This window comes from Strigops habroptila, chromosome Z (genome assembly GCF_004027225.2).
Source record: "Strigops habroptila isolate Jane chromosome Z, bStrHab1.2.pri, whole genome shotgun sequence".
Classification (NCBI taxonomy): Eukaryota; Metazoa; Chordata; class Aves; order Psittaciformes; family Psittacidae; genus Strigops; species Strigops habroptila.
In genome coordinates this window covers 62,580,887-62,603,375 of record NC_044302.2, presented here as the reverse complement: position 1 = coordinate 62,603,375, position 22,489 = coordinate 62,580,887, and the positions used below count along the sequence as shown (strand labels likewise).

The 22,489-nt window shown below is 37.0% G+C and overlaps 1 protein-coding gene across 3 annotated transcripts in view; it reads right to left on the bottom strand.

The window, feature by feature from the left end:
• LOC115619403 (guanine nucleotide-binding protein G(q) subunit alpha) overlaps nt 1–22,489 on the bottom strand; it is a 122,235-nt gene that overhangs the window by 67,241 nt on the left and 32,505 nt on the right. Inside the window, exons 1-3 of one of the 3 annotated variants that reach the window (XM_030511595.1) lie at nt 18,879–18,910; nt 14,174–14,268; nt 11,363–11,547 (exon numbers count right to left, since the gene is read on the bottom strand). In XM_030511595.1, coding sequence (XP_030367455.1) covers nt 11,363–11,547; nt 14,174–14,268; nt 18,879–18,895 — 297 coding nt within the window. In that variant the 5' untranslated portion in view covers nt 18,896–18,910. Of the gene's footprint in view, nt 1–11,362; nt 11,548–12,773; nt 12,928–14,173; nt 14,269–18,878; nt 18,911–22,489 lie in introns of those variants that run through there. The other 2 variants (XM_030511596.1, XM_030511594.1) reach the window with 2 other exon arrangements.

The following is a 22,489-nucleotide window of genomic DNA, read 5'->3' as shown; positions in this document are numbered from 1 at the left end:
AAAAATCCCCGGAACTCTGTCTTTGCAAAGCAGGTCCTGGAAAACGCAACTGAATCAGAAAGTCTATATTCCACTGCCACCTTAACCACTTTGTCCAGCTGTATGAAGCTATGCCTAATAATGATCACTCCTGACTAATTCCAAGATCCATACTTCTAGCAGTGTCACAGTCTTGTGCAATTGTGTAAGAGAAGGATAATAAACAAGACTTCATAGGGGGAATATCCAAGGTGAAAGAAAAATAATAAAAGAAACAAACTTTAACACAAATAAAGAGATCTAATCACCAAAACCAGGACACCACCCCGCCCCAAAACAAAAAACAAACAAACAAAAAAAACAAACACCCCCACCAAAAAAAAAAAAAAAAAAACCACCCCAAAAAAACCAAACAAACAAACAAAAAAAAGGTGTTTAGGTAAAAAGCTTATCTGATACTCTATTGAGAAATAACTATGTCATGTTCAAAGAATAAAGACTTAGTGAGACCATCTGAACACTAGAGAAGCATTACTACACAAAACTCTCTTCAGGGACTAACACTTACTTTAAAAGTAGGTTCTTGACCACTCACCTACATATCAACTATATCTCTCCTTTCACGCACGTTTCTAATAAACCCCCTCCAAGCCATATTTATTTAAATTTCCTATCATTGTGGTAGCTTCATACGAGAAATCTAATTTTCATTCCTTTCCCAAGAGGAAAGAATTCTTAAAATCTAATTCTTATGTAGTTTGGAACAGTAATGCAGGACACAATGAAAAATTGCATTAAAATGTTGAACAGCCAGAATTTGATTGCATTTTATGTTGGCAAGGTTTCTGTAGATGGTGTCTGTTTCAGTACACCCAGACTGTTACAACATTTGCCTGAGATGTTCACAAAAGGCTGTTTTCTACTGCATATCCTAGTTGGTAGATGGTAAATCAAAAAATACCTACTGGGTCACAGGAATGCATCCCAATGTGAATTAAGAAAGTAACTCTGAATATTACTGACTTCAATGAAGAAGAATCAAAAATACTGGTGTTGCAGTTTTCTTATTTGTCGGAGGGGTAAAACAGCACCCACATTGCTGATTCATATGGTATCATCAGACAGCAGTGTGCAGGAAGCTCTACAGGAAGACCACAAAACATGACGAGTGTCCAAAAAGGGACAGATAGGCAGAAACATACCAGTAAGACCATACACAGGCCACTGGAATCAGGAAACGATGGAGCTAGCGAGTGAGCTACAGCTTCTCTCAATCATTAATACTAGATCCTCAAAAACTACTTCTTTAAAATGTACATTTCTTTTCTCAGACAGTGAGCAGTTAAAACTATCTAACTTTTTGCAAAAGAGAGTTGCTGTTTAAAACATTTTGCAATGCAGTGAATGAGAAGTCCACTATGGCAAGGGCAGCCCCTGCAAGTCATTGTTTATCACACAAGAAGGACATGAGCTACAAGGCTGTACTGCCATGCCCCTCTCTGATTAGGATGGTTTTATTTATAAACATTGCCCTGCAGAAGAACTTTTCGTATGAAATGAAGCCTTTCACAATGAGACTAATAATGAGGTTGCACAATTTTGTTTTCCTGGTCAGTGGCACCAGAACTACCCAGAAATGAAATTAAAAAAAATTTCAAGCCTCACCTTGGAAAAATGCTGACAGGTGTTTAGCTTCTTCTCAAAGAACAGGAAGACTTGGGCTGCAAGCAGTAAATGAACTATACACAACACATTATCACTACCCAAATTCTAACAGAACACACTTCTAAAAACTAGCAAGCCTACATAAATACCCCTCTAAACTGAAAAAAGATCCTTCAAAACTTCCTAAATGTAATTTAGAAACCACCTGCATGGCCTGTATTCTCCACTGCAGAAATGTATCACCTAATATCAGTGTGCAGGCTCCTTTGCAATCTCTGAGAAGATTTGTCCATTCATGCATTTCTCAGTTTCCTCATACATATCCTGAAACACCTTCCCTTATGAGCAAGATAGAACCAGAGAAGTAACCCCAACTTTAATAAAAATTCCTTTTATACTGCATACACCACAGTACATATGTGCACTAGTCAAATATTATTCACGTCATTAAGTGATAACTCAGTCCAAACCCAATGGCTCCTCCATCATCATCAAAGATGGACTATCAGCTTGATTAGTACCCTTAATAAAAATATACGGACAGTTCAAACCAAAAGCAGCAACAACAACAAAACCCCTCTTCCAATCTAAACTATATATTCTTTTCTATTACTGAAAAAGTGAATGTTTGCATCTACACTCAGTTCAGAAACTATGTTTTAGTAAACTACAGAAAATTGTATCGGAACTCTTAAAATTCTTACATGAGGAACAAATCCTGTTTCTGCACAACTACAAGTTGCCAGTGTAGTCTGAGAGAATACTTACTGAATCCTCAGGGTGTAAAAACTACTGTCTGTCTGTTTCATACTCAACAGATTTCTGCCTTAATTTATCCTTGCAAGAGCCATGAGTAATGGGTGCTACCATGCCACAATTCCAAGCACTGAGTTGAGCAGAACCAGCACTGAAGAAGAAACTACTGAGCTGACTCAAAAAATAATCATAATAAATTAAACAGGCACTAACACAAGGGCATACATAAAAATCTAATTTCACTTTGTTCTAAAGCCTCTTCACAAATACGACATAGGGTGGCCTTACACATAATACAGTTAGAAAAACAAGTCTGCAGTCAGACTTTCCAAAGTCAGGATGATGCTTTTCTTCCAAAACCCACAGAATCACAGAATCATAGAAAGGTCTGGGCTGGAAGGAACCTTAAAGATCATCTAGTTCCGACCCACAAGTTTGTCACATGATTGCACAAAAAGAACAAAGTAAGTCCCCCCAGGACTGGATCCCCTCAGCCTCCCTGGGGTGTAAATCTGTTGATTACAAATAGATATAGCCTAGATAATGACTCAACATTATATCCCATCCCTGTGTTTTTCTGTTCTTTGGATAAACAGAAACAAACATTTAAATAGCCACAAAGTGGTGTAATTAACCCCGAAGACCACAATATGATTTATACAGCTTGTGTAATGACTATGTCAATAGCTCCCCCTCTGTGGCACATCCCCACTGTTCCTCCACCCGGCATATGGCTGTGGTGGAGTCCAGAGAGAGGCAGGTGTGTCCAAGGCTTCTTTATGCTCCAGTAATAGGCAGCTACCTTTTTATCCATCCTGTACAACTGGCAGCATTTTGTTTATGGTTGGAAAAAAAAAAGAAGCTGGATAAAGACTGAAGACCAGATGCAAAGAACATCTTCACACACCAAAAGCACTCATCTACCTGCTTATACAACCAACAACATGTACATAAAGTTGAAGTTCTCAAACCAGCAGTTACAGTTTATCAAACAAAAAATACTTAAAAATAGAGAGCATCTCCAAACACAAAAATTATTCCGGACACAATCTGCCTTTTGGGAAATTTTCAAGAAGTAACACTCCAAACTAGCAAAACATGTACATGTTACCTATTACTTCACTGTATATACAAATTGGCTTAGAAGGTTAACAACTACACAATAAGCTAAATTTTAACTCTTGCCAATAGGTCACATTAAGAAAAATGGGAAGTTATTATTATGAAACAATTAACAAGAAAAAACCTTAATTGTAGCAGCTTTTCCACAGTACCACTTGCCCCAGCCAAGTGCCCAGAAACTCTTAAATATGATAGGGACTAAGGAAATGGAGAGACACATGAGAGCTAGAGAAATGGGATCTGGACTAGATGACCTCCATAGGTCCCTTCCAACCCTAACAATTATGTGATTCTGTGAAATGTTAAGAAGGATTAAAAGCAACTCCTGGTAGTTAGTACCCCTCTAATACAATATTAAGCTCTCTTTTGTCATGCTTGACACTGTTAAAGGAAGTGACTTGCTTATAATAAATTATTTTCCTACCTACCCAGTATCTTAGGTCCACCATAACATAAACCCACCTACAGTCAAGATTTGTACACTTTTTTGCCAAAGCTGAAGCATGCAACCACAGCCCTGTGTTTGATTTTTCTAAAAGCTATTAAAAAAAAATTAAAACATTACACGACTAATGTCATGCTCAGATTTCCCTTTGCCAACCTACTCTTCCAGGAGCAAAATGCTGGCCTCTTGCCTCCTACCTCACCTCTATGCAATCATTCAAACTGAATACGAAGTGTAAGAGTGGAGCTACATGGCCCTACAGTCTGAAACATACCTACAGTCTAGGCATGTGACTAGACTGGTGAAGCGTGAGTATGTAATCAACTCTTCACGTGCAGACTTTATACCTACTTTGATCAGGGAGGAAAAGAGCAAAATAATCTTTCAGAAAAAGTAGAGAATCAAAGGTATTATGTGAGTACCTCTCTCTGGCAATATATTCCACAATCTGAAACAAATAATACTTGAGAAAAAAAAGGGTGTGGAAGATGGTTGTGTTTTGTTGTCAGCTTTTTTTTTTTTGTTTCCAAACAACTCTTTTGCTTAACATGAGCCTATTTTCTAAGCCAAAGCTGAATTTCATTATAAGACAAAGTCTTCTTACGTCTCAGACATTTTAATTTTTACTGCACAGGAAGTACAATCTGAACAAGAGACTGACAACACCTGCAGAAAAATATGGTCCATTTCAGCTGAACATGTCTCAGTCCATTGAAGTAAACCTTATTTCAAGCAACTTCTGTGTGTTACTAGAAATTAACAATAAAGACATGAGATTTCAGTAATTTTTTGTCATTCTATGTTATATAACCAGAACACAACCAAAACAGAGTTCCCCAGAAAACTTTCCTGCCAGAGAGAAATGAAAAGAAAGTTTCAGAGGAAAACAGGACAACAAAATTTTAATCTGAAATTGCTTCAGAAATAAATGCTGGATAACCTTACTATGTCTTCTGTAGAAATGAATTAAAATAATTAGGAAGCTATTACTGTTAAGTATTTTCCTCTAGAAAATACTGAGATATGGTTATGTTTATATAGTTTCTGTATAAAATTATACTGTATAAATACCTATATTTACAAAACTGTTAATTATGGAGAAAGTCAGAACCATTCCAAGAGTATGAAATCTCATTACCTTAAAACAAACACCAAACTTCTTTTACATACAAAAATTGCTCTAAACATGTCACACCTTCATTGTCAGAGCACATGTTCACATGAGTATTTCCTAGCAGACACGTAATATCCTGTGCAAGCAAAATAACTAAGCAACAAACATATCTGAAATAAAATAGAAAGAAAGGAAACAAAAAAATTCTAGCAGCCTGTTCTGCTGTATTTGTGGTCCTTTATACAATGCATGAGTGGTCACAAAATTGACAATAATCTGCCAGCATTATTACCACCCATTTATTCTCCACAGTAGCTGAAACAGTAAAATGGTGGAACTAGAAAGATAAAACACAACCATCATGCCCCACACGAGTGTTTTTGTATGTTTATCACTTCCCGTTAGCAAAGGGCAGCTAATCACTTAAAATGTCCTATTTAGAAAAATAAAGAGTTTCACTTAAAGCAAAATATAAAAGGAGGAAGGAAGAAATCTTCTTGCTCTGCAAAAAGAGTTGCTAAAATTTATTTTTCAAATTTATGTTGAACTGGAGGCTAAGACAGTTTCCTCATTTCATATCAGTGAAATTACCTATTATTTTACTGCGGAAATGAAGAGTTCATTTATCTGCATGGTTATTTTAAATAAAGGTATTCTCAATTCTTCATGGGAACATTCAGCCCTGCTTGTCTAGCTCACTTTTTCAATCTCTTTTTCCCCCACACTTATAAAAAGTTATCTAAAACTTGCACTTCTGTTGTGGTGAAGTATGAAACAGTTAAGCAGAATCTAACAGAAGAAACGAGCAATTTACAAATCCATTGGAGCAATACAGACAAATGCAAGAGACCTCTGCTTTAAACAGGGAAAAAAAATCCTGTTAGGACAGAATGTAAACTACTACATGTTGGGATTTTTTATTATTACTATTATTTTATTCAAATATAAAGGAAGACAAAACAGCAGAGAGTAGGACAAAATGGTGAGGCCACAGGCAAGCAAATAAAGACCTGCTGAGGTCAAATGTAGGTAAGGCTGGAGAGGTGCCAAAGAGAAAGGCAGGGCATGAGAAGAGTAAATGACTCACAGAAGGAGACTGATAAAAAGACAGCTGGGGAGAGGCTGGGGTCTAGTTAGGACTATCAAAGTTCTCACGAAGGACTTGTTATGAAGCACTCAGAAGGAAACTGTTCATGGCTTTACTGATCACTGTCCTCACCAGAGGAAACACAGCTATCAGGGAGACAGGTATTACCTCACCTTCTGGCTCCTGAAAAAGCTATCTTCAGTTCCTGTATCTGAATACATGTTGTTAAAGGACCACAATATCTTAAATCAAACTATAGTGTCCCATGTTGGCTGGCTCTGCAGCAATCTGTTTCTTGCCAAAATAACGCATCTGGAGCTTCCTGGTATTAGAAGCATTTAACTCTTCTACAAGGCTCCTATTTATTGGGTAACTTTTGGTTTTGAGTACTTTCACATGTTCTTGTAACTGAGCACCATGATACATTAAATACTAACGCTATTAGTACAAATCTCTTTTTCTTGTAAGCTGCTTTAAGCCCTCTGTTCCAGGTTTGAGACTCTGCAGAATACTGTTTGTGCAGATGGCACCATTTGGGATTCTCCATGTGCTTGAAGAGCCACTTGATTATCCCTTCTCCAAACCAATAAGCATTTCATTCCATCAAACCAAGAACATCACTTTTCCTTTAAAAACCAACCAACAAAACAAAAACAAAAAACAAAAAAAACAAACAACAACAAAAAAAAAACCAACAAACAAAACCCACAAAAACACAACACACGAAACCACACCCCACCCCACCCAAAACATATTCCCCACAAAAGGCCAGGAATCCCACACATTCTGCATCATCTGACAGTAAATAACCCTCCCAATGATTACACACTCCTGCTCTGGGTTCAGTCCTTCACACTCTTTTTGTATCACGTGAGGTGTCTGCAGGAGGCCCTCTCCTCCAAACTAGGTTTGTTCAACATCAAATACATCAAATTTCACTGAAGAGATCTAGAACACTTAACACCCCTAACTGTTTACCCAAGAGAAAAATTTATGCAATCTGACTCCATAACCTACTTCTTTCTATCTGTATTTTTATTTGATTGCTCCAGTGGATTTGTCTGACTTAGAAGAAACAAGCTAACAAGGTAAACAGTGACTTGAAGATAATGCCAGTAAGGTTTTGGACTTTGAAAGCATTTCCCATATCTGCTTATTTTTTACTGTGAAACATTCCCCAAAGGAATAGGCATAAATACAGAAATGACTTCAGCATAAAACACTCTTAGAAACTTAACAGCAAATGTCTAGGTCTAAAATAAAATTTGCTTTTACATTTTCAGCCTCTTTAAAAACTTTCTTGTAGCCTGTTTGTTACCGTTACTCACATTAGTTATCTTGTAATGAATATTAAATAAGTCTCACAGGAAATTATGGGCATGGGATTCAAGTAAGATTTCCTGCCTGTTAATCACTAAGGGAGTGACACCTTCCTGATGCTGCCTGCTAGAGAGAGCTTACTTTTCTGAAAAGAAATAGTACAGGGTAACAGTGGTAGTCAGTGTTTAGCATAATAATAGATTTATTTGTTTAGTATAGTAATAGATTTGGTAGAGACAAGAGAGAGCGAGGGGGGAAGAAAGGCACCATCTCTGGTAATAGTAGACATAGTAAAAAAAAAAAAAAATTAAAAAAAAAAAAAAAAAAAAAAAGGGAAGAAAAACCCTAAAAAACACCACCACCACCAAATCCACACAACCAAAACCAAAAAAACCCAAAAAACCCCACAACCAAAAAACCAAACCAAAGAAAAAATCCCAAATAACCAAAAAAAAAAAAAAAAAACCACCCCAAAAAATCGACCCCCAAAACCCCAAAAAAAAAGCCACAAGAAAGACCCAAACCGGGGGGGGGGGGGAGAAAAAATGGACACTACATTATCTGAAGGAAAGGCTTCTAAAGCCATTTAGAAGAACACAAGGAATGTGAGAATGTAGAAGATTAAAATGAATGATCTTCTTATTTAAGTATTTGAAAGGAATGTCAAGCACGGATACACAGTTCAACTTTCTAAAAGTACAAATTGTAAAAAACCACAAACCTGTATTTTAATTTTTAAAAGATGTGCATGTGATTGTACGAGTTAGTACTGTACACTCCCAAAATTTTTGAAAGACAGGCAATTTCGAGAATTGCTTGTGAACATTTCTATGAGAAAACTCAGGCTTTCCCATATTTCATACAATATTTCTTACTCTAAATCCAGAGCCATCTGAAAACTTCACAACTTCACAATAACATTTACCCAAAAGGAAACTCGAAAAAATTCTATAAGCCACCATTTCCTACAACAGACAAATTCCTAACAGGAAAGATCAGCCTTGTCCATTACATTAAACCTCAGTAAAGCTCATCTTCTGAAGTTTAACAAGAAAAATAAATGTCTTTCAAGTTTTAATGCTCTACCATCAGTTCTGAGATACTCGTTCTGAACACTAATAGTTACCCTGGTAATAAATCTTTCAAAACAGCCTCAATTATTACAATATAGGACAATACATTTCACTCTGTCTCTTTAGTTATATTGGTGACTATGAAGCCAACGCAACTCCACAAGAACTAACTTGCTGGAAATAAACCTGCCTCTTGCTACATTGATCATATTAAAATAATCCAACCTAAATGTTGTGACATTGTATACCACACAAAGATCACAACTAACTTTTTGATATGAGAGCACTTCAAATTCCAACAGCATTCTGAGAGTTGAAAGGCTCTTAATTTTAATAATTACCTTTAATAATTAAAGGTAAAGAATTTGGTACAGTAAGAGAAAAACATTTCTACTGTAGTCCCAAAGTGTATCACAGAACATAAAGAATTTGACCAAAAAAAAAAAAAAAAAGGGGGTCACCTTTCTTTAGGCCAAACCAACATCTATACCAGCCTGAGATGCGGTTTTCTAAACCATTGTGCAAAACAACTACTGTGCTAAAAATATGTTCTTACTCAAACTTTGAGATATTCTCTCCAGAGATAGGACTTCCTGATAGGAGATTCAAATTAATAGGAAGTGCCCTTCCTGTGTTTTCTAGACTGCTAGGCTAATGAGTTTGTTTTCAACTGCTTTTAAAAAAAAAAAAAAAAGAGAGAAAAAAAGAGCAGATTGATTGGTGTTCACTGCTTTAAAGTGAAGTGATCTTCTATACAAAGTGTAAGTGTACTAGACTGCTATCTTCTCTATTCTGACATGATATTGTAACAAGTTTGGTTTTCCCTGTATTTCTGAAGGAATTAGTACAGGAATTGTCTTGAGACCCTGTCTGTTGGTGACTTCTATTTTACTCTGCATGTAGCCCTGTTAGAAACTGATGGGAATGTCTGAGAAGTAGCTGAGCACAGAAATGGACTCCCGCTTTTAGGAAAGTTATTTTTATACAAAGTGAACAGCTCTGGCCACGCATATACAACTATGCCGAACTTAACTGGCTCACTCCAACTATATAAATACATCTTATGAATTCAGCACTCTTAATTTGAATGGTATCTACAGAACATATATTCCATAGCATAATCCAAGGGGAAAAAAAAAAAAAAAAAAAAAAAAGGAATTTCCTCATTTATAATTAGGACTTCCAGATATTAAGGCATAGTGATGAAATAACAATGATTGCGGTCAGTATGTTGTATGCTTTGCACACAGCAAAAACATGGAGACAAAAGGCTGAAACAGACATAGAAATGCATTCTCTTTTTCATATTAATTACACATTTGATTTTGATTCATGAGGGATGAGAGGAAACTAGACAGCTTCAGCACAGACTAGGAAGTTCAACAGTCTCCTACACATTAGGACAAACTTTTCAATCTTTTTCAAGCGCACAAAAAGCCCCACCCACCATTAAAAAAGGTTAACAATACGGATTTTGACAGCCAGGATCCTCCTGACTTCCCACTGCATAAATCTAAGCCCCTGCAAAACTCTGGTTATTGCAACATTATGTCCGCAACGAAGTGATGACCTCTGCAGTGACTTTGGCAGATGGAAATCATGAACACTTCTTTAACCCAGTAATAAGCTTTATCTTTTCTACTTCTAGAATATATACAGCAGTTGAATTCTAGTAATTAAACTTCATCTATGTAGACACAAAAGATTTTCATCTTAACACAAGTTCATTTCATCCTGTCTTCCCCAGTTAACAGAAGCTTACTTCTTTATCATAAATGTTCCTGCTCTTTGATAGTTTCTGATGACTAAAAAAAAAGTACTAGAATAAAAGAACTTTTCAGTAATTTATCAGAGAAAGTATTATTTTCATCCAGGACTACTAAACTATTATTTTCATCCAGGATTATTAAACTATCATTAAATAGTCTTTCACAAGATTGAAAGAAAGGTGAGCCCTCCACTTTTGAGGGATCTTAACTCTCCACCTGACAACATTGCTGATAATGGCTCAAAAGTAAAAATCAGAACAAGTTCTCAGGAACTGTTGTCAAAGTCATACCACTCCTGTGACAAGAAGCGGGAGATACAGCCGTGTAATTCTGTGTCTTACTATGTACTCAAGTAAATATTAAGCATTTCACTCTCTTTCATGGAATGCTTCAATTATTTTTACTTATCTTTCTTTTAAAATGTAAAAAGAAACAAAAATTGGGAATAAGGCTAGTCAGAGACGAACCTTTCAAACATTTCAAATGCATTTTATCCTTTTAAATTTCAGTAACAGCATCAACCTCAAAAGGATCTGACTGTTCCCTTGTCTTGTATAGAAAATTTTATTTCACAGTTTTCACAGGATGTTCACACAAAACCAGGTATCCCCACCTACTTTGCCAATAATTTGAATTTTTTCCACATGTAATGTTAATGGCAAACCTTAAGCCATAATGATCTGCTATAGATCAGAAGAATGGCTTAACTGTGCTCTGGCCACAGCATGACCTGGGAGGAAAAGACAAGGGGTAACTAAAGATACAAGTCAAAAAGCAGCCTGCCATTAAACCTCTGCCCTGTGCCAAACCCCCCAGGCATCTTGTTAAGAGCAGTTCTCTTGATAAAAGCAGCACCTCTGTGTTGTTAAAGTAACTAGAAGAGCAGAGAACTAAAGGCAGGACTGGGAAATGCCCTTTTCTTGAGAGCTTTGAGAATAATTGGGAGATACGTAATTCTTTTGAGACCTTCAGTATATTTCCTAAAATAAAAAGACAAAAAACTTCAGCTACAGAAATAAACAAATACCTCACCTTGTTATGTTCATGCTTGTACGGGATTTTGAGGGTATCCATGGCTCTGATCATGGCCTGCATCGCTGTAAATATATTCTGGTACACCAGTTTCGTAAAGCCCCTTTTGTCTTCATCAGAGTAACCTGATCCATGAATGATTCTCATCTGCTTGATAAACGTGCTTTTGCCACTCTCTCCTGTGCCTGCAAGACAAATAAGGAGGATATGCTTTAGCCGCTGGACACAAACGTGACTTTTTATGCACAATGCTGACAGCTGGTTTAGTGCAGGGCTGAGCAGTGCCAAGTGGCTCTTGCAAGTAACTACTAGGACTAGTTCAGAGTCAAATAGTAGCATCAGTATCAACTGAAGTACCACTGAATTAGAACTTGCATGTTAATATAACAGCTAAACCAATGAGTAAAAAAATCCACTCCAAAACACACACAACTGCGTTCAGTTCTTGAAGATACAATTGTCCAAAACATCTAACTTCAGGTGGTTATTATGGGACATTTTTACAAAAATTCAGAAAGTAAAAAAAAAAAAAAAAGTTATCTTCCTTGGCCAACTTTCAGGACATTATGGTAGGGAGTGTACAACCAATACGTACCTTTGTGTTTTGGTGCTGCGGTTTCTGGTGTGTTTTGGTTTTTGGGGGGTTTCGTTTTGTTTTTAAAGCAAGTATTGTAACAATTACAGCCCTGCAAACTTTAACCTCAGAAACATGCAATATCAGTGCTAATTAAAATTTGGCTCATATTCATTAATGGGAAGTCATTCCTTCCTTCCTTTAAATTTCTTTGAATCTTTGTACTTTGTACTAAAAGTAGTTTGTTACTGAACATTTCTGACTATTTGTTAATTTAAAGTTAAGATCTGCTTGTTGGAAATTTCATGCATGATACATCAGTTTTCCTTTGCTCCAATTCAGTGATCTCATCCTCCTTGACAAGAAGAGCTTATCTGTATTATTCCTGTGTTTGCCTACGAGGAGGAGCTGAAATTCAGAATGAGCAGTTGCACAGCCACATAAATCCTGCATTCACCCAGCTACTCAGCCCTGCAGGAAACTAAATGCAGGTACCAGGGTGCACTGCTCAGCACTGTGCTTTTCAGCCTTTCAGCCTGGGTTTTATTCTAATAATTTCTGTTAAGCTTTAATGCCTCACACCATGATACTCTTGTCCCAGGACAAAGGCAGCCTTATACCCCTCGATTTAGGCATCTTGTCAGAGAAGTGTGTTTCACAGCACTGCAGTGCAAGGTTAAAGGAGCAACCCGTAAGCATTTCTGAAATAGCACACACTGCAGAAATCTAAGCTGGAAGCCTTTAAAAGCTTTTCCCTTTACCAAGACCATCATTTTAAAGCCTTCAGTTCCACTTCCCACATGTGCAGAACAAACTTCCAACACAAGTATTACTTACACACACAATCAAGCACTGTGTTACATACTGACCAATTTCACTTTCTCCGGGGGTGGGAGGGAAGCAGTCATTGCTGTGATGAACAAGAACTTGCTCTGAAGCTGAAAATTGGGAACCAAGCCTGGTTCCACCCTCAGCCCTCACTGGGATCCTCAGCCTGTACTGCGGTTAGGAGCACGCAGGCCACCTCTGCAGAGGGTGTCCTAGCCACGAGGAAGAACCTGCCCCACACAACCCGACAAATTCACACTAACCAGGCATGGGTCTCTGCAGAAAGTCATGCTCTATGAGACATCCTGGGTCAATGATACCTGCCTGACTTTCAGCTCCTCAGAATCAGAGGTGAGATCTTTACAATTCTGCAATCTACCAGTCTGCAGAAATCATTACTTAACACTGTACAAATTACAAACCTATACAATACAGAACTATTAAACAGTAAAAAATACCTTAGGCTACCCTTGAAACCACCACAGTTTTTCTCTTTTTTTCTGAAACCTATGACACCAAGTCATACGTCTACTTATATAAGAAGTGCCCTACCACATGTTTTTCAGTAATTCTGTAATACTGTCCAGCTTTTCTAAAGATAAGTCACACATTTAGTACAAAAAAATTTATTCAACATGAACCTTTAAAGCACAGAAAGATACATGAGGTGCCTTTTAGACATGATTATTCGTTTACTGAAGATTCTGCTTTAACTCATGCCTAAGAAAATAATTTCCACCAAACACCTCTGAATCATTACAATACAAACTGACTTCCAGTTTTGGTCCTAACACTTCTACCTACAGGGAATCCAGATTCCTTCAAAATCCCCAAATGCAAATTTAGCATAGAGATAGGAAGAACATACTTGTATTATCTACTCTGTTCTAAAACCTGAAGCTTCTCATTCTTTCAATTCTTTATTGGGAGCTTAGGTACCCACATGATAACCACACAGAAGAAAATATGGTGGTAAACCAATCTGTTATGTTAGAGAAGACTGGATTTCAGACTATTTACACCTTGAAAGTGATGTCTACAAAACTACAATATATAGAAAAATGAAATTAAAATCCAAAGAAGAATCTAAAACTTAAGTCTGTGTCTTATTCAGCTTTGTGGTTCTGTAACTGGGTGTCACTGTACTAAGATTTTGTCAGCCAAAGACCACTATTTCCAAATTATATCTGGAGATCTAAAGACACAGATGCATACATACTCTATGTATTTTTGAATTTTTTCCATATACATACATATATGAAAAAATATCTATTGTATATAATGAATGCATAACTACCCATACATATACAAAAATGGTATCTGTCTCTCTTTTTGAAGGCCATCTCAGTTTCCTCAAGTCTGTCCCTCCCAGGTCAACGCTTAAAAGTACTTTCTTGTGCCCACTGATAAGACAAATTTTGTTTCAGCCAGAAGCAATGATGACAACAATTCTAGTCCCCCTTCACTGCATGGAGCGACACACGTGCAGCAGTCTGAAAGTGTCCTGGCAAAAAAGGAAATAATGGAAAATTTCCAGCACAGAATGCACAAAAAGAGGGTAAAAGAATATGAATGACAGAATAATAAAATTTACAGGGGTGACCAGAAATTACTAAGAAGTGAAGATGTTTCATTTTCAGCACAATATAAAACTCACAGAAACTTCACACTGATAGCTCCTCTTAAGATTGTTACGATCAAGGGTAGTAAGTATTTTTATATTGTTGCTGACAAAAAAGCATACAAAGAAATTTCAAGTATGATTTTAATATATATAACAAAAAAGAAAAACCAACCACAAAAAACCCCAAAAAACCACCACCACCCAAAACCAACAAAAACAAACCAACAAACAACAGCGCATCAAACCTTTAAAAACATCCTGTTCACGTGAAAACTTTAATAGTGATAGAACACCATTTGAAAGCATGTCACAAGAGATCTGCTCACATACTTCTCCCCAAACCAAAATAATTGGAAAGAAAAAAAAGCACTGTTATTTAGTATCAGAGAAACAGGGAAAGAAAATGCATAATTAATTACCAAGGTTAGTTAAGAAAAGCTGCACTCATTATAGCATTATTCCTGTTGGGGACTGGGATTTTAACTCAGTGTTACAGTACTGAGTCAAACCTACGTGTGATTATTTTTATATATTTTTTGCCTTTTAAAATCTCATGACTGGCATTGTAAGAAGATCAAGACATTAATTGATACACCACCAACTGTACTTTCTATAGCCTCATCTATTACAGAGCAGGTTAAGAAATACAGCTTAGGAATACATGACTAAAATCTTATTTATCACATAAGAAACAAAAACAGCACTGGGTAACAGGACTCTTGAGTGGGCCTGTTTCACCTGGTGAAAAGAAGATGACTTGAAAGTGGATTAAAAAAACCATAAAGCTATCTGTCCTAAGAAGATGTGAATGCCCTATGGCATCTACTATGGCTTTGCTGCTTCTATGACCATCACCCCAGCAATATCTCTAGCTTATATAAGGAGAAAGCAAACGTGAAACGGCAATGGAGATCAGAAGAATGGACCGACGAGGGACAAAGCTATAATGAGATCAATCTTCTGCTGGCTGGCACTGCACACTTAAATTAGTTGAGACTTGGATCAGTTCTCTGAAGCCAGATGAGTAATAGCTTCCTGTCTGTCAGAAGACAGTTGAAGGCCACACAACATACCTTAATCTTTAATAATAACAATCATACCACCCACTCCTTCCTCATCTTTTAAGAACAGTGACGTACAAACCAAACCAAACCAAGTAACCCACCATGATCCTAATAAAGCCCTTGGGTGGTACTTTGGAGTCAATGCTGTGACTGGAAAAAAAAAAAAAAAAAAACAACAAACAAAAAAACCCAACCCAATCCCCCTCTCTCCCCTCCCCCTCCCAAAAAAGCCCCACAACACAAAAAACCCAAACCAAAACAAACAAAACCAAAGAACTTCCTGATTCAAGGAGACAGTATGGTTGGACCTTCAACTTATTTTTTTTCTTTCCAGATTAAAAAACCCCAACCCAGCTGATGAATGAAAAGAATTAACTGTCTTCTAAAAACAGCAAAGAAATCGCTCAGTGATGAATTTCCATTTGAGCATGGCACAGAGGATTATCAACAGGTGTAAGAGCTTTGCATCTTACAAGCTGTCAAATATCTGAAGACCCCCCCAGAAGTTTGATCTTCAAACGGTAATAGCAACAATTGTTACTGCATCATCAGTAATTTTACAACCACAGATTTAGAAGTCCCCACAGCAGTATTGCCTCCAATATGAGAACCAGGAAGGAAGTCAATTGCTTATATGCAGCAGTAATCCTTTACAGGTGTGCTACCACACGCATACATACATATCATGCACAATTTACTGTATTATTACTATGACTCCTGGTGCACATCCTGCAAAAATGCAACTACAAAATGTTGAAACACACCATTCTTTGTCCTGTGATACTTACGGAAAAACTTAAAACATGGCTAATTTTAAGTAGGTGACAACACAGCTACTGGTAGTGTGGCTTCAAAACTCATATGGTGGCTAACGAGGAAGACATAAGAGACTAATTTAAAAATAATACAAGACTAGAAGCCTAGGCTAACAAGCTTCTCTTTCACATGGGTGTGCAATGCATACTTGTACTTGTTTTCACAATTCTCTGCATTATAACTTAGATAAATATGAAGTATAGTGTCTTCAGTGATCAAACACAAGGCTGTTTTTAAACTAAAACAACAAAGATGTCCTTTTCTAAGTAAAATGCACACTGGCATCTGTTAAGAAAAGAAATGCTGCGAAACTATGCCTGGCTTTCTATGTTTATTCCCAAGTTTAACCTATGAAAAGGCAACGGAAAAAAAGGTTATATTGTATTGTTTGAAATTTCCTATTTAAATTAGATAGAAAAGGACATTCTTAATATGTAAGGAAAAAAACAATCCACAAAAGCCATGGAAATCCACTACCCTGTCAGTCACTATTTACATACATTTACTAAGAACCATTAAATCAACAGTGTATACATTTGCAGAAGACTGGCTTTTAGCCTGGGACTTGGTGCAGGAGGAAGCCTAGAGGTACCTGGAAAGTCAAGACTCATGGGTCAGAGTGGACTCAACATCCTGTGCAGAATGCGTACAGCCTGACACTTTATCTGCTGAACATTCTTCTACCTGCAGTATTACTATGCCTACATTGTTTCATCAAGCATTTATTTACTCAGAAAAAGCAGTCTGTTGAGCACTGCCTAACAAATTTTAAAAACAAGTGCAGAAATCAATCTTATCAGGAATTAACTAGCAGAGTAACTCCTATGAAGAGTAAGAGCTAAAAAGTAATAGAGAGGTGACACATAAGAAAAAAAAATATTTGATTTTAACTATAAACTTATATTTCACTTGGAAGAGTTTTATATGTCCTCTTGGCTACTACTAATTCAGCTATAGAGAAAACAAAATTACAGTTTCTTTTGTTGCTTTTTGTATGCTGTTTTGTTGCAGTGGTGGAATGCAGCAAGATCACATTTCTGCTGCACTTAAGTATGGCCCTATATGAAAACAAAAAGACTGAGCAGAATCAGGGCCTTGGACAGGCCTTGCTTTGTAGGTGCCAAAATGTCCAAAACAGATATGACAGAATGCATGTGATCATCCCAGGAGCGGAAGCAAAGCAGGCAGTCTGTCCTACCACTTGGAACAGCAGCTTTCAGCCTTGCCACTGAAGGCCACTGTCAGGAGGGACATCGAGCTGGTACAGTCTGCAGCAAACTCCCTGAGGTGGACGCAGAGCTCCCCAGCTCACCCTGTAACATCTCCCTGCAAGTTCTGGAGCAGAATTAGAGTATCTCTTCTCCATTAAAAGGCAGTGGCAAGGCTAGTGAAACAAGCAGGCTCCTATCCATTTGATGTGGTCGAGCACTCATGCAGACAGGTTCCTCATCTTGACACCTTACAAATGGATCCTTACCTCTGCAGCCTTGCCCACTGCCTCTGTCAGCAGTGGCCACAACTAGAGAGCAGTCCATCAGCTTCAACCTGGTACATCTATTGCCTAGCACTCCTTTCTAACCAAGGACTCCTAGTACTCTATGCAACTTTTTCTCCATTGCTTAAAAAAATATTATCTCCGTGACAAAAATATCTCCATAACACATGAACTTGGAGAAAAGAAGGCTCAGGGGAGACCTTAGAACAAGTCACCCAATACCTAAAGGGTGTCTACAAGAAAGCTGGAGAGGGACCTTTTACAAGGGCATGTAGTGATAGGACAAGGGGGAATGGCTTCAAACTGAAAGAGGGTAGACTCAGATTGGACAGCAGGAAGAAATTCTTTAATTGGCACAGGTTACTCAGAGAAGCTGTGGCTTCCTCATCCCTGACAGTGTTCAAGGCCAGGCTGGATGGGGCTTTCAGCAACCTGGTCTAGTGGAAGGCGTCCCTGTCCATGGCAGGGGGGTTGGAACTAGACGAGGTCACTTCCAACTCCAACCATTCTATGATTCTATGATACTATATCTCTTTATCATACCTCTTGACAGTTATTAAGTACCAATCTATACCTTCAACCCTTTTATATAATTATTTTTAGAATTGACCGTTTTCATCTTGGTCATAAAAACTGGGATACAACACCAAAGAATTTAAATGACAACTCATCCAGAGTTGAATGAGTAGAATTTCTATGTGGAAATATTATGAGCCCTGATAATGAATATAGCAGGCATATGTATATTTTCCATCAAATTAACAGTACTACTGCAGAAGCTTCCTTCTGTGATTATCCAACTCCTTAATTAACATCAAGAGATTACGCCTCACAAGAGTCACTTGATGTTAAGAAAGATTTTTGATGGTGACTCAGTTAAACTAATGGAAAAGACTGTGGCATAGAAAAGCATCTGAAGTTTCAAGCAAGGCAACAAAACAGCCAGAAAGGAAGCTAAGGTCTCCTGATGTCTGTTCCTACACCAGTAGTACATTGGTTTGTATTTATGTTAAAATGGAATAACTGCAAAAAGCTAAGTTAGGAGAGGACTCAAGTGGTGGCCTTTGAGATTTAACAAAGCACAGGTTTAAATTTTAAGAGCCATTAATAAAAACCTGGGAGAAGTGTACATGTTGGTCTTTTGCCAAGTGTTTGCTCCATTGAGAGAATCTCTCTAATTTAAAATCTCTACATAATCATCATCTTAATTATTTTGTTCACAATCCACATCTGCATATTCCACCTGTTTTCGAAAAAGGGAGCATATAATCATTTTGCCATTCACTAAATTATCTGCTCTGTATCATTTTCGTAATTTATAAACATTTCGTTAAGATGACTATTAATATTGTATGAAAGAAACCAAAATACAATTTCATGAGTGACTTGTAACAACAAAAAAGATCTTGGCAAGGTAAGTAAGTATTCCTTCCAAAGAAAGGAATTTTATGAACATAGCTCAGGAAGTGGAGAATTACATCAAGTAAGTGAGGTGAAACTTCTGCATCAACCTACAAAGAATGGTTTCAAGAATAGTTTTGTATGTCTTAGATGTTAATGAAAAGCTAAGCAGATGTTGCCCATTACAAAATATCACTAAAGCTGTTGCATGTTTTCCTTATCTAGACTATAAAAACTGTATCAACCATCTTTAAGAACAATTTTTTTTCCCTCTCACTGATTATTATATGCATAAATATTGTAGTAATGAACTTCTCCATAGCTGAGTATGGAAGCTGAATTTTCTCACTTCCTTAAAAAAGGGAAAGACCTCCCATTATGTCAACAGTCTGAATGCTTTCTAAGAGAAATCCTCTTACAAATTTAATCTCATTGTGTTCGAGCAGACAGTAGATTTTCTTGTCACCCTAGTGCAGTCACTAAACTCAAAGGAATACAACTAATACTCATCCTTATTGTATGAGTGACGCAATTAAAATCAGTCCAAGTGATTACTACAATATAGCTTAAGACACTGAACTGCTGACAATTGGGAGATGGAATTAAAATTTAAAACTGATGTTCTACAGCTTCTTAAGTGAGTATCAATTTAAGCTTTTTACTGAAACAGAACATCTCAAACTCCTCTACCAGAAATCCAGTTAATCAAATTAAGCTTTGTCCAGATAATCAAAACCACGCTGTACTACTACGCAGCCAGGCACAATCCATTACTGGAAGTCAGTAGCTTCCTCCCTCCACCTTCAATTCGGGAAAACAAAACACCAAACAACAGAAAAATACCGCCACCACAACCTCCCTCACCTCCCTCCCCCCCAAAAAGACCCCACTCAGCAAAATAGAACCATCTCCTTATCTTTTTAAGCTATAATCAGATAGTTTTCAGAATTCTGGAGCTATCTTCTTATGGTTTGGGTATAATTAAAGAGTCAAGAAAGGAAAAGAAGAGATAAATTGGCTGCTTCACAGAGGAAAAATAACTCCTCAAGATTTCACAGAGCTTTGTAAATGGGTTCAGGATCCCACCCTGTGTGACTTTCTCCCTCCTCTTGAAAGGATCCCCCTGAAAAGCTAGGGGCTCCCTGAAGAGAAACAACTCTCTACCGTCTGTGCTTAGCTTTCCATTTCATATGGTTTGGAGCAACTGCCTGAAGAGCTCATCCATGCAGGACAAATGCCACAAATGAAGCTTCGCCCCCAAAACTATTTTCCTTATGCTACTCATAACCCTATCTCACAGTAAATTGGTGAGAATCAGTCCACTGCATGCTGTTCTTCCATGGCAAAAACACGAACAAAACCTGAAGCAAACACCAGCATTAGTGAGAGACAGCACAATGCAAATTCTTACCTTCCTTGCACAGAGAAAAGGCCAAATCTCTTTAGAAACTTCTGTATAGTTAATTTCAAATCGATTTTTATACCCACTAAGGGCAAAATATAGCACTGGAAAGCAGACTCACGTAAGTAGACTCCAAGGCACAAACACGACAGACTTCATCACTGAACTATGCACAAAGGTGCATAGTTTTCACCCAAGTGACAAGCCTGATATAAAAATCCAAGTAGATAAACCAATATCCTCTCCACCCAACCTTTTATTTTCTCTTATTAACATGTATCTTCTTTGAGAAGATCAGTATCATATACAACTACTGTAAAGCAACATGTATGTTTTTTGTAAGCAATTTACTGATAGAAAATAGTAGCAATATGCTGACCGCCACCTGATTTCCTGTGAAAACTAACTTAACTACTCTTTGGATAAAGACTGCGATAGGGCTAAGCTTCTTAACTTTCTTTTATATTCTACCTATGGTCCTTCACCTATGCACATGAATTGAACTGAAAATGCTGGGGGCTACAATGGACCATATAACCCTAGAAGTCCTGAAGTTCAGGTCTCTAGGAGCTGAACTTCACTTTGTGACCTTAGTTTCCCTGCATCACAAGATAAGTTGAGTTTGCTCTAAACTTTGTTAAGGAAGATAGTTATATAAAATGTAGGAGAAAAGGTACTCTTGCCTTTAAACCTATCTAATAAAAGGTTTTAAAATAAAGTTGGGAAAAAAATGTAACCATGTTTAACAAAAAAGTTTACAATTTGGTTAATAATATCTCAAATAAGATCTTCCGCGGGGGAGCAAAAAAGGGAATAAAAACTTATCAAAAGCATCAGAATGGTTTGATGGTAGATAATATAGATATTGTTGATGTATTTAAAAAATCTGTAATTACGTATTTTAATACTGTTGCATTTCCTATTGCTACATACATTTGTAAAATGTAAAAATACTCTTCAAGTTGATGTTTCAAAAGGCTTCCATATGCGGAAGTTCATTGTTTAAATTCTTTTCAAGTTTCTTCAATTTTTTGTTAGAGGGACTATGGACAGACATAATTCGTATTCCTGGCAACAATAAGACACACCATTTCAGGGATAGTATAGACCATTTTTCTTTGATTAATCAAAAGCAAGGACAAATACGGTTAGCATCCAAAATCGTAACATTCTTCCTTTATTTTTACCACGGAGAGAATAAGATAACTTTATACTTTAAAAAATACATACATTTTTACAATAAGTATCTTCACATCTAAAGACACAGCATTAGAGATTTTGTTGGGTCCTGCCTCTGCTCCCCTGTGTGGGCTAACATTCTTCTACCTGAATGGAATTGCCACTATTGTAACTGGAAAAGGAAAATCTGTATCTCCTGACATTTCCTATTATCCTTTTTTTATATGTATTTTTAATTTTTAGTAACAATTTAATATTTAAAATTTAAATATTTAATAAAATATTTAGCCTATTTTATGTTTCTGAGCTTTATTTTGAGAGTCTCACAAACTTCTGACCTGCTACTCATACAAAGGGGCTCCATCCAGGATCTGAATGGATGCAGTAGAGCATTTTGCTTTTTAGAATGTGAAAACGCTTGAAAATTAATTGTTTTGCTATACCAAAACCACTATAGATATATCTTCACTGAAAACAGAGATCACAGGAATTGTAGCACTTTTCTTATGATGCAATATTTACATCAAGCAGCATTTCTGATACTACTAAATATCATAATCTTACATCAAAGATTAGGAACAGCAAATGCTTCTTAGCATTTTGGTACATTTTTTCCTCAACAATGGTTGGCCACTGCTTCCAGAAAAGATATTCACCCAAATTCTGGACTTTAGCCTAAGTATCATTTGGGGGAGAGGGAAACCAAACCAAACAACAACCAACAAATGAACAAACAAAACAAAC